The sequence below is a fragment of the Lissotriton vulgaris genome, chromosome 3_1 (assembly GCF_964263255.1).
Source record: "Lissotriton vulgaris chromosome 3_1, aLisVul1.2, whole genome shotgun sequence".
In the NCBI taxonomy this organism is placed as follows: Eukaryota; Metazoa; Chordata; class Amphibia; order Caudata; family Salamandridae; genus Lissotriton; species Lissotriton vulgaris.
This window is the reverse complement of record NC_141689.1, coordinates 978,855,005-978,876,385: the sequence shown is the minus strand read 5'-3', so window position 1 is coordinate 978,876,385 and position 21,381 is coordinate 978,855,005. Positions and strand designations below refer to the sequence as shown.

Below are 21,381 nucleotides of genomic sequence, written 5' to 3'. Positions count from 1 at the left end.
ATCTGGAAAGGCTATGAACGTTCGTTGGTTGAAATATATGAAGAATGCTTTTGTCGCCTTATGGTGTCCTGGCATTTAGCAACTAAGGGTCACTAACTAAGAAACATATAGAGGGAACCAGTAAATCATTTCTTGCCTCCAGAGCTACGGAAAGAGAATATTCTGTAATGTCAGATAATACCTTCCATGGGTATATCTTCTTAAAGACAATACATCTGAGCCTTACTTTACATTTATAACAAGTGGTGATCATCACTATTTGTTGTAAAAGTTCAGGCTGATTCTGTTACATTGTCTGCTGGCAGTATCTAGGAGGTAGAACTCAATTAAGATCCTTGTTTCTGTCGCTGCGACCTTGTGTCTCCTCAGAAATTGAATAGTCTTCACGTTTTAAAGTTTTGTAAGTTGTATTGACAGCTCGATTACTTTTTAATAAATTGCTTCTTAAAAACGTGGGTTTTAGACAAGTCCTTCCCGCTCTTTTTTTTTTTTTTTTTGGGTTGTTTTTTCACAAATGTAAATTATGAGTCTAGATGTTATTCTATTGTACGTTTTCCTAAAGAGGCAGTCAAGATAAGGCAAAGGATGGAGGTGTGATGTACACCTCGAAGATGAATAGCTTGCTGTTAAATGTAATCTTAGTAAGATGTACAAGGCATGTTAGTTATTGTGTGATGAGAGCGAAGTCTTGCGGGGCTCACTCATTTTATTTATATGGAGTCGTATTTTTTTTCTATTGGAATTTCAAATATTTTTATGTGTTGCTTTTATGAATTCCTTTTTTAATTTGAAATAAAGATTATGATGATGACTACGAGTGTAGGAGAGTAGGGTCTGCTTCCTATGGTCACCCCCACTTTTTGCTTTTGCTTTACTGGTTTTCGACTTAGATGTGGCTGTGGGCCTGCTAATCAGACCCACAGCCCAGATGCACTCTCTCTAAATTTACCATATACTCTAGGTGCATCCACAATTGGGAATTGGTTCACCTTGTCAGCCCCTGTAGAAGTGTACCATAGGTACTCAGGGCATAGGTGTAACCAAGGCGTACCAGGGGCTGCAGCATGCATTATGCCACCCCTGGCTGGCCACTCAAAAAGACACAACTGGCTGATCACTCAGCTGGGGCAAGGTCGTGTAACCACCCCTTGCTTAGGTGTAGCATCCCTATACCTACTTACATATAGACACAAAGTAACCCATAAGTCACTCCTATGGCAGGCCTTAACAATCCTGAAGGCAGAGTGCTTGGTTATGTGTGAGATGGCGCTCTAACACGAGCTGAGCCTGTCTACAACTTTCGGAACCATGTCCTTATAGCTGTTCTATGATATTGCCATACCATATACTCTTAAGTGCATTATAATCCTCTCGGGTAATGCTAACTTTGGTTTGGCTTTATCAAAACATGTTGTGTAAAGTGTCATACACTTTGGAATACTACCCCCTCGCCAATTCTGGCGACGGGGGTAGCATTCCACCCTTCTAGAGGGAGAAGGCATGTTAGTTCTGACTATCCCGGTTAAAGTTAACCAGAGCCCCAGCATCACAAAATGGATGCTGCTGCCACAGACACAAGTCTGACCTCCTGCTGCTGGGAGTCCTTCCAGTCACGGAGATTTGGACAATAGGTTTCCTGCTTGGGAAGGTGCGAGCACCACCCCAGACAGGAGGATGTGTATTGGGACAGGGGGGGCTGAATAGATTGAGACACTGTCTGAGGCACACTAGGTGCTTCATGCATAGCCCAGTTCAAACCGGTTGCTGGGGCACTCCAGCCCCAGCGCTGGCGCAAAACTGGACAAAGGAAAGGGGGTGTAACCACCCCCCTTCCTGGTCCCACCCATAGGAGGGACCTAGTGAGCAAACCAGCCCCCTTTAGTTGTATAAAGGTTGGAGCTGACCGAGGAGAAATTAGATTAATGCTGGAATCGACAGAAGACGAAACTCTGGACCCTTCGACATTCATCCAAGCTGAAGACTGAAGAATCTCCCTTGTGGCCAAGGAGTGACCACCCTGGGAAACCAGGCACCATCCAGCAACTCATCAGCTTGCTTTGTCCCCGTTCCCGCCGGAACCCGAGCACAGAGCCTGACAAGACCTCACCTCCTGGATCCCTCTGACCCCACTGCACGACTCCAGCACAGCTGAGCCCCGTGGAAGGCGTCGGGACCCGTAAAAGCAGGTACCTTGAAAAGTCGACAACTTGCTAACAGCGCAGCTCCTGAGGCCTCCTCGAAGCTGTGCCCTGGGGACTGAGACACCCCGACACCGAGCTCCACCTGGCTCCGAAGACCAGCACTCCACGAGATCTGCGTGGGGCCCTTCTGCCTGTGTTCTGCTCGACGCGTTGTCCGGTTGCTTGCCCATTGGCTAGTAGCCCCTGGCGACGATCCTTTGTGAAAATCCATCACTGGTCTGGTTGCTCCAGACTGGCCCTTGCTTCCCTGCAAAGGTGAAGTACCTCAGACCTTCCTGGTCTGCACCAGAAGCTCTTTGTGTATCCTGCGTGGGTTGCCTTTGCTTAGGCTTGTTGGCTCCGATCTTGAAGCCGACCCCTCCATCTTCGAGAACCTTCGTGGGACAGCTACTCTCCAGCACCTGGTCGTCCTCGACGCCTCCTGGTCTGCGTGGCTGCAACTACAAGCTTCACCCCAGCACCTGATTGCTCCTCGACGACGTCTGGTTCCTCCCTGGTTCCACCCGATCACTGGCTAGTGACCTAGACTCTGTCCCCTCTGCTTTCAGGTCCTCTTCATCCTAGATCCACCCGGACATCTTCCTCCTGGTCGCCTGCAGCACCTTTCTTCACAGGCTCCATAGACTTCAGCGGGGAAACCCGACACATCTTCACACCTATGCACCCGCTTACTGTGGGTGAGGTAACGCGAGTACTTCGGTGCTCTCAAGGGTATTGACTATCCAAGTGTTTAGGTTTTTAGTTTTATCCTTCTAGCTAGACCGGAAGTGTCCTAAAATTCATTTACTTACCTTTTACGTTCCTATTGACTTCCTATTGACTCTCGCGTTAGAGTACTGACTCTGCACGCGCAGCCTGTGGGCCTCCTACTCCTAACCTAAGGGTCAGATAGTGTAGCCCCAGCGATTCCCTAGGCCCTAGGCCTTCCCCTTTCCCAAGTCGTGGTTCTTATACCACTTACTTAGTATATGGTTTGACACTCCCCTAGGGCCTAACTGTATATTGTGCTATTTAAAGTATTTCTAAGTATAACTTGTTATGTGCTTTTGCCTCTGATCTCATAAAGAGTTCAGAGGAGTGTGTTAGTAAATAAATACATATATATTTTATATATATCCTGTTTGGTGTCCTTTCATTTGATATTCAAGGGGTTACATATGGTAAAACAGCTGCTTTACACACCCTCAAGAGTCTTTTAGCCTAAGACTGCTCTGTCCACGCTACCTCTAGGATAGCTGGTCTATAAGGTTGACTTTACAACCATCACCATAAGGGTTTTTTGGAATGGTGCAAGGTGTTCACTAGAATAGTGAACATCATATACCAGGCCAACTTCTCACATTGGTGTGCAGCGGTTGGGATTAGAGCTTGCTGTTGTTTTACCACTTCTAATCTTAAGATATCATTTGAAAGATCACACAGGTACCTGTAGGTACATATAAAAACACGTGTTGGTATGCTTAAGTTCTACTGAACTTAGCTGTTGTAGAGCCTGAGCCTAGCACACCGTGACCACAACTCCTAGAGAGTTTCTTTAGAAAACATATAGTGTAGGTAGGTGCAACACATACACCTCACTAGAAAACCTGTGTCAGACATTGAACCCCAGTGGTTCTCTGCCTGCAGAAGTAGATCCCTTGAGGACTGCTTCGAGATATGAAGCCTTAGCCTTTCCAGAGTTGAGACAATTGTGTACCTCTAGAAGGCTAGAACAGGGTTCAAACCCTACCCTCAATTTCCTGATTGAGTTATTAGGAGAGAATGATGCTCAACAGTCCCCCAAGACAGATGATACAGGAAGTGTGGATGAAGTCTTTCCCTCCTCAGATGATAATACTGATACTCCAGTACCGGAAGAGGGAGATGATTCTGATCTTGAGACACAGTCAGACCTTAGTCAGAAGACTCGATGAGGCTAACTTAAGCATACATGGGAGTCAGTATGGTCAGACCTCATACAGACCCCTAAGTGGGCTTAACCAGAGACTGAGAAGAGGGAGATCTCGCTCCAGAGAATCTCTTATCTCAAATGGCTCTCATGGCTCTGCTCAGAGAGGGATGACTTCCCCTCAGAGAAGGGAACATGAGGCAAAAATGAGAGAAGCTGCTCTTAGGATTGAAAGACGGGAACTTGAGGTTGCCCTGGCCAAAGAGAAGCTTGCTCGTGCTAGAGAGCATAGAGAGAGTGGGTCAGAACCCACTGGTGGCAGCATTATCCCTAAGGATAAAGATAGGTCCTATGACAATAGACACCTATGCAAGATTGTGCCCCCCTACAAAGAAGGGGATGACATCCACAAATGGATTACTGCTTTGGAGAGGGCCTGCAGAGTACAGCAGGTACCCCAACGTCAGTGGGCAGCAATCTTATGGCTCTCCTTTTCAGAAAAAGGTAGAGATAAGCTCCTCACAGTTAGTGATGGGGATGCTAACAACTACTCTGTCCTGAAGAGTGCTCCGATTGATGGGTTTGGCCTAACCACTGAACAATATAGGTTGTTGTTCAGAGATACCCAGAAGACACAGACTCAGGACTGGACTGACTCTGTTGATTGTGCCATTAAGGCTCTGGAAGGCTGGTTATTGGGAAGTGAAGGTAAGGACTATACAGGATTGTATAATTTGATCATGAGAGAGCAAATACTTAACAACTATCATAACCAGTTATTGCATCAATACCTGATTGACTCTGATCTGACCTCTCCCCAAGAATTGGGAAAGAAGGCAGACAAATGGGTCAGAACCAGGATTAGGCAGAAAAAACAGAACCAGGGGGTGATCAGAAAAAGGCAGACCAGAAGGGTAATGAGCAGAAACAAAAAGACCAGAAGTCTTCACCAGGCCCCCAAAAGGCACAGAGGGAGGGTGGCTCCAAAAAGAACAAACAGAAACAAGAAGGCCAAAAGAAGCCCTGGTGTGGATACTGTAAGTCAGTCTCACACTGGTTTAGTGAGTGCACCAAGAAGGGCACAGCACCAACCACCAATGCCCCTAAGGCAACTGTTTCCCCTAGTCCAGCTGTTGGTGGTGGTTCCCAGCAAAAGGGTGTGGTAGGGTTGACCCTGGGAACTGAGATGGACTCTGGCCTGGTCCGAGTACCAACTCAGGCTGTTCTTGTCTGTAATGGGGACATAGCAATATCCTCTACTGTAAGTCCCAGTAATCTGAGCAAGTACAGACAGGCACCTTTTTTTAATGAGAAGATGGCTCAGGCCTACAGGGACACATGTGCCAGTGTCACCATGGTGACACCTAACTTTGTGGACCCTGAACAGATCATACTAGGTGAGAAGTACCTAGTGACCAATGCTAGCAATGCCACTACTTCCCATAGTGTGGCAGTTGTTAACTTCTCCTGGGGAGGGGTAACTGGCCTCAAGAAAGTTGTTGTGAGTTCAGACCTTCCAGTAGAGTGTCTGTTGGGAAATGATCTTGGAACCTATGTTTGGTCTGAGGTGGCGTATAGGACCCATGCAGAAATGCTGGGGATTTCAGCACATGTTCTTGCTGTGACCAGGTCACAGGCCAAAAAGTGCTTACCTGAACAAGTGCTGGATCTTGGAACAATAGACCAGACACTACTCAAGAGAAAGAGGGTAAGGGCAGTGCCTTCCCCCCTGCCTCAGGTTGAGGATCAGCCCTCCCAGGAGGATGATTCTGAAATCCAAGAGGGAACTGTCCTAGAAGAACTTGAGCCTGATCAGGTTGAGTTTCTTGGGACATGGGGACCCTCAAGGGCAGATCTGAGGCAGGCACAATTAGATTGTTCCTCTCTTGAACCCCTCAGACAGCAGGCTGCTGCTGATGCTGCTGGGAATGCTCAAGGTACCCATAAAGTGTATGAGGATGATGGGCTCCTTTATTCAGAGGCTAGAGACCCCAAGCCTGGTGCTTCCAGGAGGTTGGTCATACCTCTGCAATTTAGGGGCTTCCCTCTTACCTTGGCCCATGATATTCCCTTAGCAGGACACCTGGACCAGAACAAGACTTGGGACTGGCCCCATATGTCAGAAGATACAAAGAGTTTTGTCGCTCCTGCGTTACCTACCAAGCCAGTGGCAAATCAGGTGGCACAACAAAGGCCCCCCTCATACCACTACCTGTGGTGGGGGTACCCTTTGAAAGAGTGGGGATAGACATTGTAGGACCAATGGACCCCCAAACAGCATCTGGGCACAGATTTATACTGGTGGTAGTGGATCATGCCACCAGGTATCCAGAAGCTATTCCCCTGAGGACCACAACAGCTCCTGTTGTGGCTAGGGCCCTACTTGGAGTTTTCTCCAGAGTGGGTTTCCAAAGGAGGTTGTCTCTGACAGAGGTGCAAACTTCATGTCAGGATATTTAACTGCAATGTGGAAGGAGTGTGGTGTCAACTATAAGTTCACCACCTCCTATCACCCACAGTGTAATGGGTTTGTGGAGAGATTCAACAAGACCCTCAAAGGGATGATAAAAGGGTTACCTGAAAAGCCGAGGCGAAGATGGGACATCCTTTTACCCTGCCTTCTGTTTGCTTACAAAGAGGTCCCACAAAAGGGGCTTGGCTACAGCCCTTTTGAGCTTTTGTTTGGGCATCCTGTAAGAAGACCCCTATGTCTTGTGAAGGAAGGATGGGAGTTACCTCTCAAAAAGCCTAAGCATGACATAGTGGACTATGTACTTGGTCTCCGCTCCAGGATAGCTGAATACATGGAGAAGGCTTCCAAAAACCTTGAGGCCAGCCAAGAATTACAGAAAGCTTGGCATGACCAAAAGGCTGTGCTGCCTGTGTACCAGCCAGGACAGAAGGTATGGGTGTTGGAGCCAGTGGCTCCAGCAGCACTCCAGGACAAATGGTCTGGACCCCATACCATAGTTGAACAGAAGGGAGAAGTCACCTACTTGGTGGACCTTGGGACTCCCAGAAGCCCCCACAGGGTGCTTCATGTCAACAGACTTAAAGCATTTGTCGACAGGGCAGACATGGGCTTGCTCATGGCTACAGATAAGGGGCAGGAGGAAGAGAGTGACCCTCTACCAGACCTGCTTACTCAAAACCCTGATGATGGCTCAGTGAATGATGTGGTCTTTTCAGACAGCCTCTCTGACCATCAGCAACAGGATTGTAGACAAGTTCTGCAGTCCTTCAGACACGTGTTTTCCTTGACCCCAAGTCAGACAAGCTGGTGCACCCATGAGGTGATCACTGGTGACAGACTGCCTGTCAAGAGTAAAATCTACAGGCAACCTGACCATGTCAGGGACTGCATTAGGACAGAGATCCAAAAGATGTTGGAACTGGGAGTTATTGAGCCCTCAGAGAGCCCTTGGGCCAGTCCATTAGTCCTGGTGTCAAAACCTCACACCAAAGATGGTAAGAGAGAGATGAGGTTTTGTGTGGACTACAGAGGTCTCAATGCTGTCACTAGGACAGATGCCCACCCAATCCCCAGGGCTGATAAGCTCATTGATAGATTGGCTTCTGCCAAGTTCTTGAGCACATTTGACCTGACAGCAGGCTACTGGCAAATCAGATTAGCTGAGGATGCAAAAGCCAAGACAGCATTTTCGACCCCAGGAGGACATTATCAATTTGTGGTAATGCCCTTTGTTTTGAAGAATGCACCTGCGACTTTCCAAAGGTTGGTGAATCAAGTTCTCACAGGATTGGAAGACTATTGTGCAGCTTATCTAGATGATATTGCTGTCTTTAGCTCCTCCTGGGATGATCACCTGGTCCACCTGAGGAATGTTTTAGAGGCTCTGCAAAAGGCAGGCCTCACTATCAAGGCTACAAAGTGCCAGATAGGGCAGAGCAAGGTTGTGTACCTGGGCCACCTGGTAGGTGGGGTCAGGTTCAACCTCTGGAGAGTAAGATCCAGACCATCAGAGACTGGACTCCTCTAACCACCCAGACACAGGTCAGAGCTTTCTTGGGCCTGTCTGGGTATTACAGGAAGTTTGTGAAAAAACTATGGGTCCATTGTGACACCATTAAATGACCTCACTTCCAAAAAGATGCCAAAGAAAGTTCAGTGGACAGTTATCTGTCAAAAGGCATTTGATGACCTGAAGCAGGCCATGTGCACTGCCCCTATTCTGAAAAGTCCAGATTACTCCAAAGAGTTCATAGTCCAAACAGATGCTTCTGAGTTGGGTGTGGGAGCTATACTTTCACAACTGAATGTAGATGGTCAAGACCAGCCCATTGCTTTCATAAGCAGAAGGCTGACCCATAGAGAAAAACGTTGGTCAGCTATAGAGAGGGAGGCCTTTGCTGTGGTTTGGGCCCTGAAGAAGCTGAGGCCATACTTGTTTGGCACTCACTTCAAGATTCAGACAGACCACAAGCCCCTCCTATGGTTAAATCAGATGAAGGGTGAAAATCCCAAACTTCTTAGGTGGTCCATTACCCTACAGGGGATGGACTTTACAGTGGAACATAGACCTGGGACTGACCATGCCAATGCAGATGGACTCTCCCGATATTTCCACTTAGAACATGAAGACTCAACTGGTTAAGGTTAGTTTAATGTCCCTAAGTTTGGGGGGGGGGGGGGTTGTGTAGGAGAGTAGGGTCTGCTTCCTATGGTCACCCCCACTTTTTGCTTTTGCTTTACTGGTTTTCGGCTTAGATGTGGCTGTGGGCTTGATAATCAGACCCACAGCCCAGATGCACTCTCTCTAAATTTACCATGTACTCTAGGTACATCCACAATTAGGAATTGGTTCAGCTTGTCAGCCCCTGTAGAAGTGTACCATAGGTTCTCATGGCATAGGTGTAACCAAGGCCTACCAGGGGCTGCAGCATGTATTATGCCACCCCTGGCTGGGGATTTATGTTGTTACAACGCATGCTTTTAGCACGCATGCTGTAACAACGCGGTTTTTATACCGCATTCTTTTACAACGCATAACAGAAAGGGGTGTTGGATAGTGAATATTTTAATTTACTATTCCAACACCAGTCCCCGTTGACACTAGGGAAGGTGTTGGAAAGTAAATTAAAAGTATTCCCTATCCTTGAGCGCCCCCCAGAGTCATGCGTTGTAATAGAATGCGATTTAAAAACCGCGTTGTAATAGCACTGCGTGCTAAAAGTTGCGTCGTAAACGACGTTCCCCCTGGCTGGCCACTCAAATAGACACAACTGGCTGATCACTCAGCTGGGGCAAGGTCGTCTAACCACCCCTTGCTTAGGTGTTGAACCATGTCCTTATAGCTGTTCTATGATATTGCCATACCATATACTCTTAAGTGCATTATAATCCTCGCGGTTAATGCTAACTTTGGTTTGGCTTTATCAAAACATGTTGTGTAAGGTCTCATACTCGATGGAATACTACCCCCTCGCCAATTCTGGCGACGGGGGTAGCATTCCACCCTTCTAGAGGGAAGAGGCATGTTAGTTCTGACTATCCCGGTTAAAGTTAACCAGAGCCCCAGCATCACAAAATGGATGCTGCTACCACAGACACAAGTCTGACCTCCTGCTGCTGGGAGTCCTTCCAGTCACGGAGGCTTGGACAATAGGTTTTCTGCTTGGGGAGGTGCAAGCACCACCCCAGACAGGAGGATGTGTATTGTGACAGGGAGGGCTGAATAGTTAAGACACTGCCTGAGGCACACTAGGTGCTTCATGCATAGCCAAGTTCAAACCGGTTGCTGGGGCACTCCAGCTCTGGCGCGAAACTGGACAGAGGAAAGGGGGTGTAACCACCCCCCTTCCTGGTCCCACCCATAGGAGGGACCTAGTGAGCAAACCAGCCCCCTTTAGTTGTATTATGGTAGGAGCTGACGCAGGAGAAATTAGATTAATCCTAGAATCGACAGAAGATGAAACTTTGGACCCTTCGACATTCATCCGAGGACCGGTTTCTGGCATTTCAGCCGTCTTCAGCCCGGCTTGCTTGAATCCAGTGGCAAAGTGAGCAAGGGACTCCCGTCTGAGCATACCCTGCCAACTTATGGCGAACAAAGCGGTACAAAAGGGGGTGGGGATGGACGGACCATCTGAACCAATCAAACACTCACACCCAGTCAACAGATCTGGGTTTGATCTCGGTAGCTTGTTTCCGGTCCAGGGAAGGCATGGCTTGGCAGTTCGGGCTGGACTGTTCCCATGAGGCACAGGGTCAGACTGATTTGCATATGGCCATGTCTGTACTGGGGTGGCAGAGTGGGCTAAAGAACGGTGATGGATTAAACCCAAATCAGTTGACTCGGGGTGAGTGCTTGTATTGTCAACGCTCCTTCCATCATTTCCTTTGGTCAAACTAAATGGTTCTACACTACTGACAATATTAGCCTTTCTCTTCTATTCATAATTGGCTCCTTCCTAATAACTAGTTAGGATGATGTCAAGAGATTGTAATGCAAAAACTGTCAGCACGCATACCTTGCTTCTGGTATGCAATGGAGGTTTTAAATCTTTTATAAGAGATTAAATGCCCAAGTCTTTTTAAATTTTATACTGTGCACACCTTGAGGTTTAAGGCCTGGTGCCTGGTTGAGCAGTCGCAGGCCATTGCACCCTCACCAGTTGTAAATTGCTGTTTTCTCCAGGCTTGCTTGTTCATAGATCACATCCTTGTCAAGTAATGTATACCCAGGGCAGAATCCACTTGTAACTCCCTATTATCCCTACTTTACCTGCCACTTCCAGGCAAATGCACAGCCTAGTCGTCTTTCTGTTCTTTCTTCACTGCAGCATTTCATCTTAGAGGGGATGGGAATGCTGTACTTAGTTCTCTTTTGCTTTGTCTGCCCTAAGCCTGTCATGTTCAAATGCACAACTGTACTAGATGCTTTCTGATACACTGTTCTGTTTTGTCTCCCTTGTATTTCATTATTATACTAGTGGTGTTTTGTTCGTGACAAGAGGAACGTTTGGACAGCTCACCTGTGAGTGGCAATACACCTTTGATGAGTTTACCAGAGAACCCTTCATTGTTAGCGGAAGAAGACTACGGATTGAAGCCAAGGTAAGGCTGATGCTATGATCATGGCTCGATGGTATTAGAGTGATAACCAATAACCAGAAAACTCATCAATCTGATAGAAACTACTAGCCACAGATTCCTTAACGTAGAATTATCCCCAGACGTGAGACTGGATCCGGAAACTTTTTTGCCCAGCATCTTTGCGCGCCGGGGGGACGGCATCACGCGGCTCAGCCCAGGCGTCGCCCGCGTACATAACGTCAGCGAGGTCACATAAGTCCCTCCCCGGCGCGCCTACAACAGTTCTTCCCTTTTCCGCGTGCAACGCGGATCCGGTTCATGCTCTGGCCTGTTTGGGACAGTGTGGGAATGACTTCGGGCTTCAAGTCTTGTGGGCACTTGATGTCGGCGACGGACCCTCACCTCATTTGCATGTGGTGTTTGAGGGAGGACCACGGCTCCACTGACTGTGGGGCGTGCCAGCGATTGAAGTCGCGGTGGGAACTCCGATTGAAACTTCTGTCGGCTCGCATGTCCAGATCGGCTTTGTCGCCTCGCTCAGCTTCTGTGGACGGTTCTCGGAGCAGCCGGCATCGTCGTCGTCGTCCTCATCCCTCTCCAGTGCGGCAAGAGCGTCGCTCGCCGGTGGGTAAGTGTCACAGCTTGTCCCCGAGGGCTGGTTTCCGGCCTGTTGGGAGCGTGGGCTCTCCACAGGTGATGCGGCCCGTGTGTCGTCCCCTATCCACCGTTCCCCAGTGAGGGGGTATCGAGAGCCCAAATGGAGACAAATGCGGCGGCTGTGCAGCCCTCGCTGGCTTCTCCTCCTCCTCCTTGCGTGGTGCGGGGCCCTCTGCGGCATCGCCAGTGGCTTCGGCCCAGGCGCCGGCTAGTCCAGATCCAGGCTCGGAGGATGTGGTGCTGTTGGGGTGCGGCCCTTCGGGGTTCCCACCTTCAGACCACGGTGCCTCTGGTTCAACGCAAACTCCTGCGGGGGTCCCTGTGGTGTCGCGGGAGGTCGCCGGGACTCGTGTCGCATCCCCGAGCCCCTCTCGGTCCTTTGACAAGGTGGTCCTGTCTAATGCCTAGGTGACGCTGCTACAGCGCCAGCAGCTGCTGGCCCTGGTGGCACCACAGGGGTCGGTGGACCCCCCTCAACCCGTTTTGGGTCGTGGCTGAAAGGGGACCAGTGCAGCTTTGCGGGCTCCTAATACCTTGTGTGTGTTGGCTAGGGCCACCTCTTGTTTGTGGGACTTGGCGGAGTCCCTTGGATCCGCAGCTTCTCAAGAGGGTGCTGGCATTGATTTGTGGCACCATGCGTTGGATGGTCGGGAGCTGGCGGCGTTTATTCTTCGCTCCGCTCTGGACATCTCGGAGGTGTTGGGTCGAGCCATGGGTTCGTCAGTGGTCCTTCGCCGCCATGCTTAGCCATGCTTAGCTTAGAGACAGTTGCTGGAACGGCTGGTGGATCTTCCTTTTGTTGGTTCCCTTTTGTTCCACGCCCCGGCGGAATCGGCTATCCGGAGGTTTTTGGAGGGGCTTAGGCCTCCCCCTCCTTCTTCTCCCCCTCCTCCTTCTTCCCCCTCCTCCTTCTTCCCCTCCTCCTCCCCCCCCCCCCTCAGTGACTTGTGAGTTTCGCTAGTTTTTGGTGATTCTCTTCCCTTTGGGCCGAGTCGCCCTTGTGGTTCTAGTTCTGTGTGTTTTATGGCCACTCGAGTTCTCCTTGTGGAGGCTGTGGTTCTGTTGGCTGCTGGATGGCCCTTCCTTGCTGTGTGTTTTTGCCTGCTCCAGGTTGGCCTGAGATAGGGTCTCCTGTGTTTTTCTTGGGCTGATTGATAAGCCCTCTAATGGGGTTTTCTCCCCGTGACTTTTTCTGTTTTCCTCTGCTGCAGAAGTTCTTCCAAAGGGGGTTCCCATGTTTTGGGACTTAACTTATCCTATGTGGCGTAGTGGTAGCTGTTATATAGCTTTGCTATGGGAGGTTGCAGTCGCCCGAGGGCTACTGCTCCCCTTGGTGTCCATGTTTGTTGTCTGCGCGGACCCCTCGCTGAGGAGTGCCCGGACTCTTCTCCACTTTCATGTTCTTCTGGGGGGTGGGGGGGGCCTGGGCTGTTCTTCCTGCTTCTTGAGGTCGGCGCCATTCTGTCTGGTCTGTTGCCTTCCGACTGTGGTGGGCTCGCCTTCTTTTCCATCGTTTCCTTGGGCCCTCTAGGTTATTCTTTCCTCTGCCTTGCCTTGGCATTGGTTGGAGGTTTGTTGCCTTGTAAGGGTGTGGGGTGCTTCGGCCTCCCCGGGCTTTGCTCTGGGTTCCTCTTTCCTCTTCTTCCCGCGCCCACCTCTTGGGGTCGGTGGTGCTCTGCTTGTTTAAGTTCCCTCTTGCCTGGGAGGACGAGGCTCTTCGCCTGTCTGTTGGACTAGTCCCCTGTGGAACCCTCTGTTTTGTCCAGGCTGGTGAGGTCCTTTCGCAGACCCTCCTTCCCCGGGGGTATGGCTAGGGTATCTGTTCTCCGTTAAGGAATCTGTGGCTAGTAGTCTCTATCAGATGTATGAATTACTTACCTTCTTTAATGATGTATCTAGTAGAGACAATTCTAGCCGCAGATTCCTTCAGGGCCCGCCCTTCCTCCCCGTTCCGCAAGGCCCTTTGACTTGGTCTTCTGCGCTCGCCTCCCGGTGGGTGGCTCCATCTTCTGTGAGTGCACTCTTTCGCTCTTTTAAAGGGATGATTGTCCGCTTTCTTGTTATTGGAGGAGGGGTTTATATGTACTCCTGTGTCCTTCTGCTCTGGCCCAGGTTAGGGGCTTGCCTTCGCTTCTTCCCTCCCAACCCTCTGCCCTTTGGTTGCTAGGGGTTTTGGCCCCTCTGCTACCCTCTGGATTTGGGTCATCTGTCCGTGCCTTTGCCCTTGTTCCTTTAAGGGGGAGGGGGTTGTTGCACTCTGTGCTGGGGTTACCTTGGAGGTTTGTCGTTCCTGTTTGTCTTGACACCAGTTCCTCTTCGTTGTTCCTGGTTGGGGTTGTAGGCCTGCTACATGTTGTCGAGCCATTTTGCATGTGTTCCTTGTCTCCAGGGGGGCTGTCCACATCCTGGCAGGGTGGCTGCTCAGGACTGTGCGTTCTCCTTCTCCTTCCTCTTCCTCTTCTTCCTTCCTCTCCTTCCTCTACTTCTTCTTCTTCCCCCCCTTTGGCTGCAGCAATGTTGACACTGCTCCCTATGAGGTTGTTCGTCATCACTCCTTTTCCAATTTTTCTGCTCTTTTCGCACACTGTTCCCATACTCCCACAGTTTTGTCTGATGACTCCACGTTGTGGCACGGAAAAGTTCTCAGAAGAAAACTTACGTAGGCGTGTCGGGTACGGGACTCATGTGACCTTGCTGACGTCACGTACGTGGGCGACGCCTGGGTGGAGCTTGCTGCTGCCGTCCCCCGGGCACACAGGGATGCTGGGCAAAAAAGTTTCCAGATCCAGTCTCACACCTGGGGATAATTCTACGTTAAGGAATCTGCGGCTATAATCGTTTCTACCAGATACATCATAAGGTAAGTAATTCGCACATTAATCACAGTTTGAGGTTGTCTTTCCCTTACCAAATACTATCCAATGTATATCTTGCCTTCTCCAATCTGATTATATGTGAGAAGTTGAAATGGTGAGCCTGTGGGAAAACACATTTCATGGAGACAAAGAGAACAGGGACATATTGGATATAATGAGTGAGGGATCAGGGAGCATATACAGAGCTTGTCCTCACACAAGCTCAAGAAGAAGACAAGACAAGGGCAAGAAAGAGACATTTTCTACATAATGAGTGAGGGGTCAGGGAGCTTATACAGAGCATGTCCTCACACAAGAAAAAGAAGAATGAACAGGCAAGGACAGGAGTGACATTCAGTGATGAATGTGTGTGGTAAGGTGGGAGAAATAGCTTGCTAGGACTTAACAAATCAATCTTGAAACATAATGTGAGCAGGTCTAGGGTAGGTGAATGTCATTTAATAGCAAAAGAATAGATCTGGCTGTGATACAGTGTGGATTACATTCATGTGGTCTCCAGTCCTGTGATCGCTGGAGAAATCTGTTTTTCTCCCTTTCATGGTCCACAATGAATTGCCTATCAAAGTTTACGTAACAAACTTACCTGCAGCTGTGGCAGATAACCCATATAGAAACCTACATCTGCAAGAGTACAAAACAAGCAGGGGAAGTGGTGTAATAGTTTTTGGATATAGAAAGAAATTAGGCTTGAGGAAGAGACATGAAATTAGAGGACATAAAACCCACCAATATTGGAGAGGATCATTTGCCTTAATTTGAGCAGTTCAACTAATCTTTAGTGACCATGTGCAGGCTTTGCATAGAGACAATTTTATTTTGTCTGCATACACACCATTTGAGAATGAACACAAGCTTAAAGAAATCCAATTGTGGTTGAGATCACTACCAGCGAAGCACGATGATGAGTACCAGGGGTGAGGGAAAGTCAAGTGAGAACATCAGTGTCTTTTCATTTTCTTGGATTAATAATTCCTAATGACCATGCTGTAGTATGAATACTTAGTCAGAATTCCAAAAATCTGATAGACTTGCAAGTCTATTGGGCTTCTAGATAATAATTCACTATTAGGACATGCCACACACATCAGGGCTTGTCCTACCTTACATACAATGCACCCTGCCCTAGGGCCTACCATAGGGGTGACTAATATGAAGCAAAGGAAAGGTTTTGAGGCTGGCAAGTGTGTGCACTTGCCCAGCCAGCATGACAGTACCAGACTGCACGCAGGTTCTGCAATGGCAGACCCTAGACACATTTTAAAAGGCTGTGTCTGTGGGTGGCGCAACCAGCGCTGCAGGCCCACTAGCAGTATTGGAATTTACCAGCCCTGGCACTCCTGGTGCACTTTACTGGGGACTGACAGTAAATCCAATGAGCCAATCATGGAAATCAATCACATATACACTTTACAATGGGAGCACTTGCACTACAGCACTGATTGGCCGTGGCGCAGTGCCCTGAGCAGCGTATACCAGCAAACACATCTGAGGCACATCAGCAAAAAGTGGAAGGGAAACTCACGCCAAGGTGCCAGGTCTAACAGATATAGTTCCATTCGATGGAATCAAAGTTCTTAGTGGTGTCGAGGAAAACCGGCGCCAAAGGTAATTCCGGGGAGACGGTGTCCATTATGGTAAAAAGGGTTCGCAGGTGGTGGGAGGTAGACCTCCCTGGAACAAACCCAGACTGATCTGGTAAAACTAGGTGATCTAGGAGCAAACTCAATCGATTAGCAATAAGCTTCGCCAAAATGTTTGCGTCGCAGTTGAGGAGGGAAAGTGGCCGATAAGATCCGCACAGGTGGGGCGGTTTCTCAGGCTTCAAAAGGGAAACAATGAGCGCCTCTCTCATAGACGGTGGGAGGATACCAACTTCCAGAGACTCCTCGTATACTTCATGCAAGATGGGAGCTATTAGATCTATGTACATTTTGTAGAATTCTATTGGGATACCATCCAATCCGGTGGCTTTGCCAGATTGCATGCCCATGATGGGATCGCGGACCTCATCTAGTTCAAATGGAGTGCACAGAAATTCCTGGTGTACATCGCTTAGCCAGCCTAAGGCAACGTCTCCTAGGTTGGAGTCCAGGTCTAGATCACGTTGCCCAGTACTTGTGTAGAGCGTGGCATAGTGGCAGGAGAATTCTTCTAATATACTAGCAGTGTCCCAGCAACGCAACCGTCCGATTTTTCCAATTCTATGATATAGTTAGAGTGTTGTGGTCGCCTAATTGTGTCCGCAAGCGCTTTGCCCGGATGTTCTCCCTCTCCATACCGTTGCGCTATCCAGTGTTTCCCCCCGAAAATGCATCTCTCTGCGCGCTTCTGCCATGTATTCAGTCAATGTCGCTCTGAACTTGCTCTGAGTGTCCCCATCTGGGTGAAGTGACAGCTGAGTCTCAAGTGCACGGAGCTCCTGTTCTAGTTTACAAAGTGAGGTGGTAATGCTCTTCAATACTCTGGCCCCTTTAGATATGCAAACCCTTCTAATCGTTACTTTAAATGCCTCCCATATGGTCTCTACACTCTGCACCGATCCCTTATTCTTTTTAAAAAAATGTGAGCCTGACAGGTGCATGGTCGGAGTACGTTCTGGCTTAATGATGCACTGTACTAATCGCTGGGCCTAGTCAGCGGGATATGAGCCAATAGTCTAGTCGTGCCCAAGAGGCGGCATGTGCAGTGAAGTGTGTGTCTTCGTGTTGGTGCGGGTGGACATGTCGCCACGCATCTAATAAGCCATCCTCAATAATTTCATGCAGTGTCATGCTCGCTCTGGTGCGATGATGTGGTGCAGTGTTCGATCTATCCATGCCTGGAGCATAGGTAACGTTAAAGTCTCCACCCCATATGATGTAGGTCGAGCCTATTTCCTTTATTGTTTCCCATAAGGAAGTAAAGAACTCTGGGGAGTCTTTATTGGAACCATAACAGCATACCAAGGTCACTGACTCTAACCCCAGTCACCCCCAAGCTAGGCAAAACCTTCCCTGATCATCACTGGCAGTCCCGGCAACATGGAAGGGTACATTTTTCTTAATTAATATGGCCGTCCCTCTGGCTTAGGTGGAGTAAGATGAAAAAACCCTGTGCTATGCCCATCGGGATGCAAACGTAGAGTTTCTCAGGGGTGTAACATGGGTTTCCTGCAACATCGCTATATGTATCTGGTGACGGTCTAAAAAAGCTATAATCCGCCTCATTTTCCGTGGATCTCTCAGGCCCCTAACGTTCCATGTAACAATGTTTAGTGGTGTCGTGTCAGAAGACGTCCCGTGTGTAAGCAAAAAGGTAGACAATACATAGCCAAATAGTGTTATAATGTGCAAGCCCTATATAAAGCACACTAGATGCAGTGCCTGTAGCTGCAACCATCATCTGCATAGCAACCATGTACGTTATGAGTACGTAATATCAAACAATAAGCCTCTCCATACCCCTCTTTCCCTGCCCAACCCCCCCCCACCTACCCCTCCCTCCCACTGAAGCATCTCAAACATGCCAGAGTCACATGCCCGCCCACCCCTTCCCAATTCCCTCCCCAACAACAAAAACAACATCATAGGTCCCACTAACCACATATAGTGGACCAAATTGGGGTGCAGCCCTATAGGGGCCATTCTAGGTGGCAACACAGACACCCCCTGTCTATACAGTCCAGCAGCCGGAGCTGCCGCACATGCAGGCAGGGGTGCCCGGCGAAAGGGTATGTGGCACAACATGGCATAATTTGTCTATGCAGACATAATTCACATAACAGAGCTACCTCTCAATAAACCCCACAGTAAATGCTTCAAACCAACACAGGTCGTTACTCTTACTGCGGGTCAGTGTCCACTCCGTCCATCTAGGAATGCTGGGGATCTCCAGCATCTGCGCCGCCTCTGTTCGCCTTTTTTAAGTGTTTCAGGAATTCCTCCACATGTTGAGGCTTCGTAAAGAACCGCTGTTTCCCCTGATGTGTGACCCGTAGTCTCGCTGGGTATAGAAGTGCATAGTCAATCTGGGCTTTGCGTAGTTTTTTCTTAACATCCACAAATTTCCTCCTTTCCTCCTAGACCGTAGGTGTGAAATCGGGATAAATGGAGAAGGAGTTACCATCATAGGACCACACCTGCTTACTGCGCGCCGCTCTCAGGGCCACATCCCGGTCCCGGTAATTCAAGAGCCTTGCTATTATAGGGCGTGGGGTGCCACCAGGTTTGGGCCAAGGCCCCAGCGATCTGTGGGCGCGTTCGGCGATGAATTGAGCGGAAAAGTCCTTGGAACCTATCGCAGATAGAAGCATTTTCCCCACATAGTCCTCCCTACGCCCAGTGTTGGTCGTTTCCGGTATGCCTAAGATGCGAACGTTGTTGCGCCGACTGCGCGCTTCTAAATCTTCGTTCTTCGCCGCGATTATTCTTAACAAGTTGTCCATGCGAGCCAGCTGCGACGTGTGGCGAGTAGATGTGTCTTCCGAGTCTGAGATGCGCCGTTCTGCTTCCTTGATTCTCTCGTCGTGACCATCGAGCGTATGGGCAATAGCATCCATTCGTGATGACATTCTGTCTACTTTATCCATGATAGTGGCAAACCCCTGTCGCATCTCCCGGAGGATGTCTTGAACATCAGTGGTTTGAAAAGTCACGGCGTCACGAGTGCCACTGTTCCCAGCTTGCTCCTGATCGTCCTGCCCAGTGTGGTTAACCTTTTTGGCAGCATCAAAATTAAGTTTGGGCTGTCGCGTATCTGGTTTACCCATGGCGCCAAAGGTATCCCAGGTGCGGTTCTTATCGTGCTCTGCCAGAGATGTGCCCCGTTCAATGAACTGACAGGGAGGTCAGCTGGGGTGCAGCGTAGACCGAGATAAAGAAGAAGATAAGGGGGCGGGAGAAACATGTGCCCCCCCCCCTGTGGTGGTGCAAGGAGTATCCTCGTGCCAGGTCAACGCCACTCTAGGGTTGAAAGCGTAGTGCGAGGCCGTCCGCTGCAACGGGTCTACCAGAAAGAATGAGAAAATATGGTGTCCCAGTGCCAGCATGTACAACCTGGGGGCTCACTGTTGCGTGTGTCCAAGATTCGGGCTTGCCTCGTGCCAGAAATGTTTAGGGCATTTCCAAGCTCATACCCAAAGAGTCAAACGTGTGGGGCTTTAGTTATCGCGCCTTCACCGAACCAGCACATGCTCCGTATGTAAATTGGCGCTGATAGCGCGTTCATCCCATGTGGCTTTCAATGCCTCTGCTGAGCGCCTACCCTGAAGTCGCAGCAGATTCAAGGCCCAGAGAGGTGTCTGGGAGAGTGATCTCGTCCCAATTGCAGTCAAACAATGCCCTCCCAGAGTGGTATCCTCTAGCGGTGACAGCAAGTGTTTCGGGCCTTCCAAAATGGTGGAGCCGCGCCGCAAGGGTAACGCAGGAGCCGGGCCTAAATGTTGCGGCAGCAGCAGTCGGACCAGGCACTCACTGCCGCATCACAGGCTGCTCCAATATGTCCCGGGTGCGCCCGGGGAGTCCGCCAGCGGTGATGAGTGTGCTTGTGGAAAATCCAAGTTCTTCGCGGTCGCGCGAGGATATGCGGCCTGCGCGGCCTACTCGGCCTACTCGGCCCTCCCGCAGCACCGGGCTGAAGTAGCCACAGGGGCCAGCACACAGTCTCCAGGAGTGCGCCGAGCAGGCAGAGCCAGCTTCCGCAGCAGATTACTAGGACTGGAGGCAAGCCCGAACGATGATACCCGCCATGCAGTCATGGGACAGGTAGCTCTAGCGATCCGGTAAGTCGTGGGTCGCGATTGGGCCAATAAAGGATATTTTTAAAGGATAAATGACGCAGGGCGGCAGGAGCTCACTAACTTGTGGCCATCTGAAAGTGCGCCACCTAGTGCCCCCCATCTTCAGCATCCTTTATCCTTCGTATCAGGACCACTTCCATACTTCCAAACAACTGCATCTGAAAAAAGTGCTTCACTGAAGCCTGCATCTGATAGAGACTACTAGCTGCAGATTCCTTCACGTAGAATTATCCCCAGGCATGAGACTGGATCCAGGAAACTTTTGCCACAGCATCCCTGCGTGCCGGGGGCGGGACGACATCAGTTGACTCTGCCCAAGCGTCGTCCGCGCAATGACATCAGCCAGGTCACATAAGACCCGCCCAGACGTGCCTATGTCCGTTTTTTTCTTTTCCACGTGCAACGCGGATCTGGTCCTTGCTACGGGCCTGTTTTGGGCCCCTTTTTTCTCCATTCTTTTGGTGAAACAGTGTGCGAATGCCTTCGGGCTTCAAAACTTGTACGTTTTGTGGGCGTCTTATGTCGGCGACGGACCCTCACTCATTTATATGTGGTGTTTGGGGGAGGATCACGGCACCACCGACTGCGAGGCCTGTCAGCAGTTGAAGCCGAAGTTGCGGCAGGAGTGCCGCATGAAACTTCTCTCGGCGCGTCTCTCCAGGTCGGCATCCTCCCCTCAGTCTGCTTCGGTGGACGGCTTCAGTTTCGTCCGTTGTCGTCGTCCGCTCCCTTCTCCAATGTCACATGAGCGTCGCTCCCCGGTGGGTAAGTGTCACAGTTTGTCCCCGGGGGCTGGGTTCCGGCCTTCCGGGGGCAGGGACTCCCCGCGGGTGATGCAGCCTTTTTTGTCGTCCTATCCACCTTTTCCCGGGGGTGGGGCATCGAGAGTCCAGTTGGAGACAAACGCAGCGGCTTTGCAGGCCTCG

General features: G+C 49.8%; 1 protein-coding gene across 2 annotated transcripts in view; it reads left to right on the top strand.

Moving 5' to 3' along the window:
• VPS13A (vacuolar protein sorting 13 homolog A) overlaps nucleotides 1-21,381 on the top strand; it is a 2,146,181-nt gene that overhangs the window by 2,088,841 nt on the left and 35,959 nt on the right. For both annotated transcript variants that reach the window (XM_086961343.1, XM_086961342.1), the window contains one exon: nucleotides 11,044-11,167. In XM_086961343.1, the coding sequence (XP_086817469.1) occupies nucleotides 11,044-11,167 (124 nt within the window). The remainder of the gene's footprint in view (nucleotides 1-11,043; nucleotides 11,168-21,381) is intronic.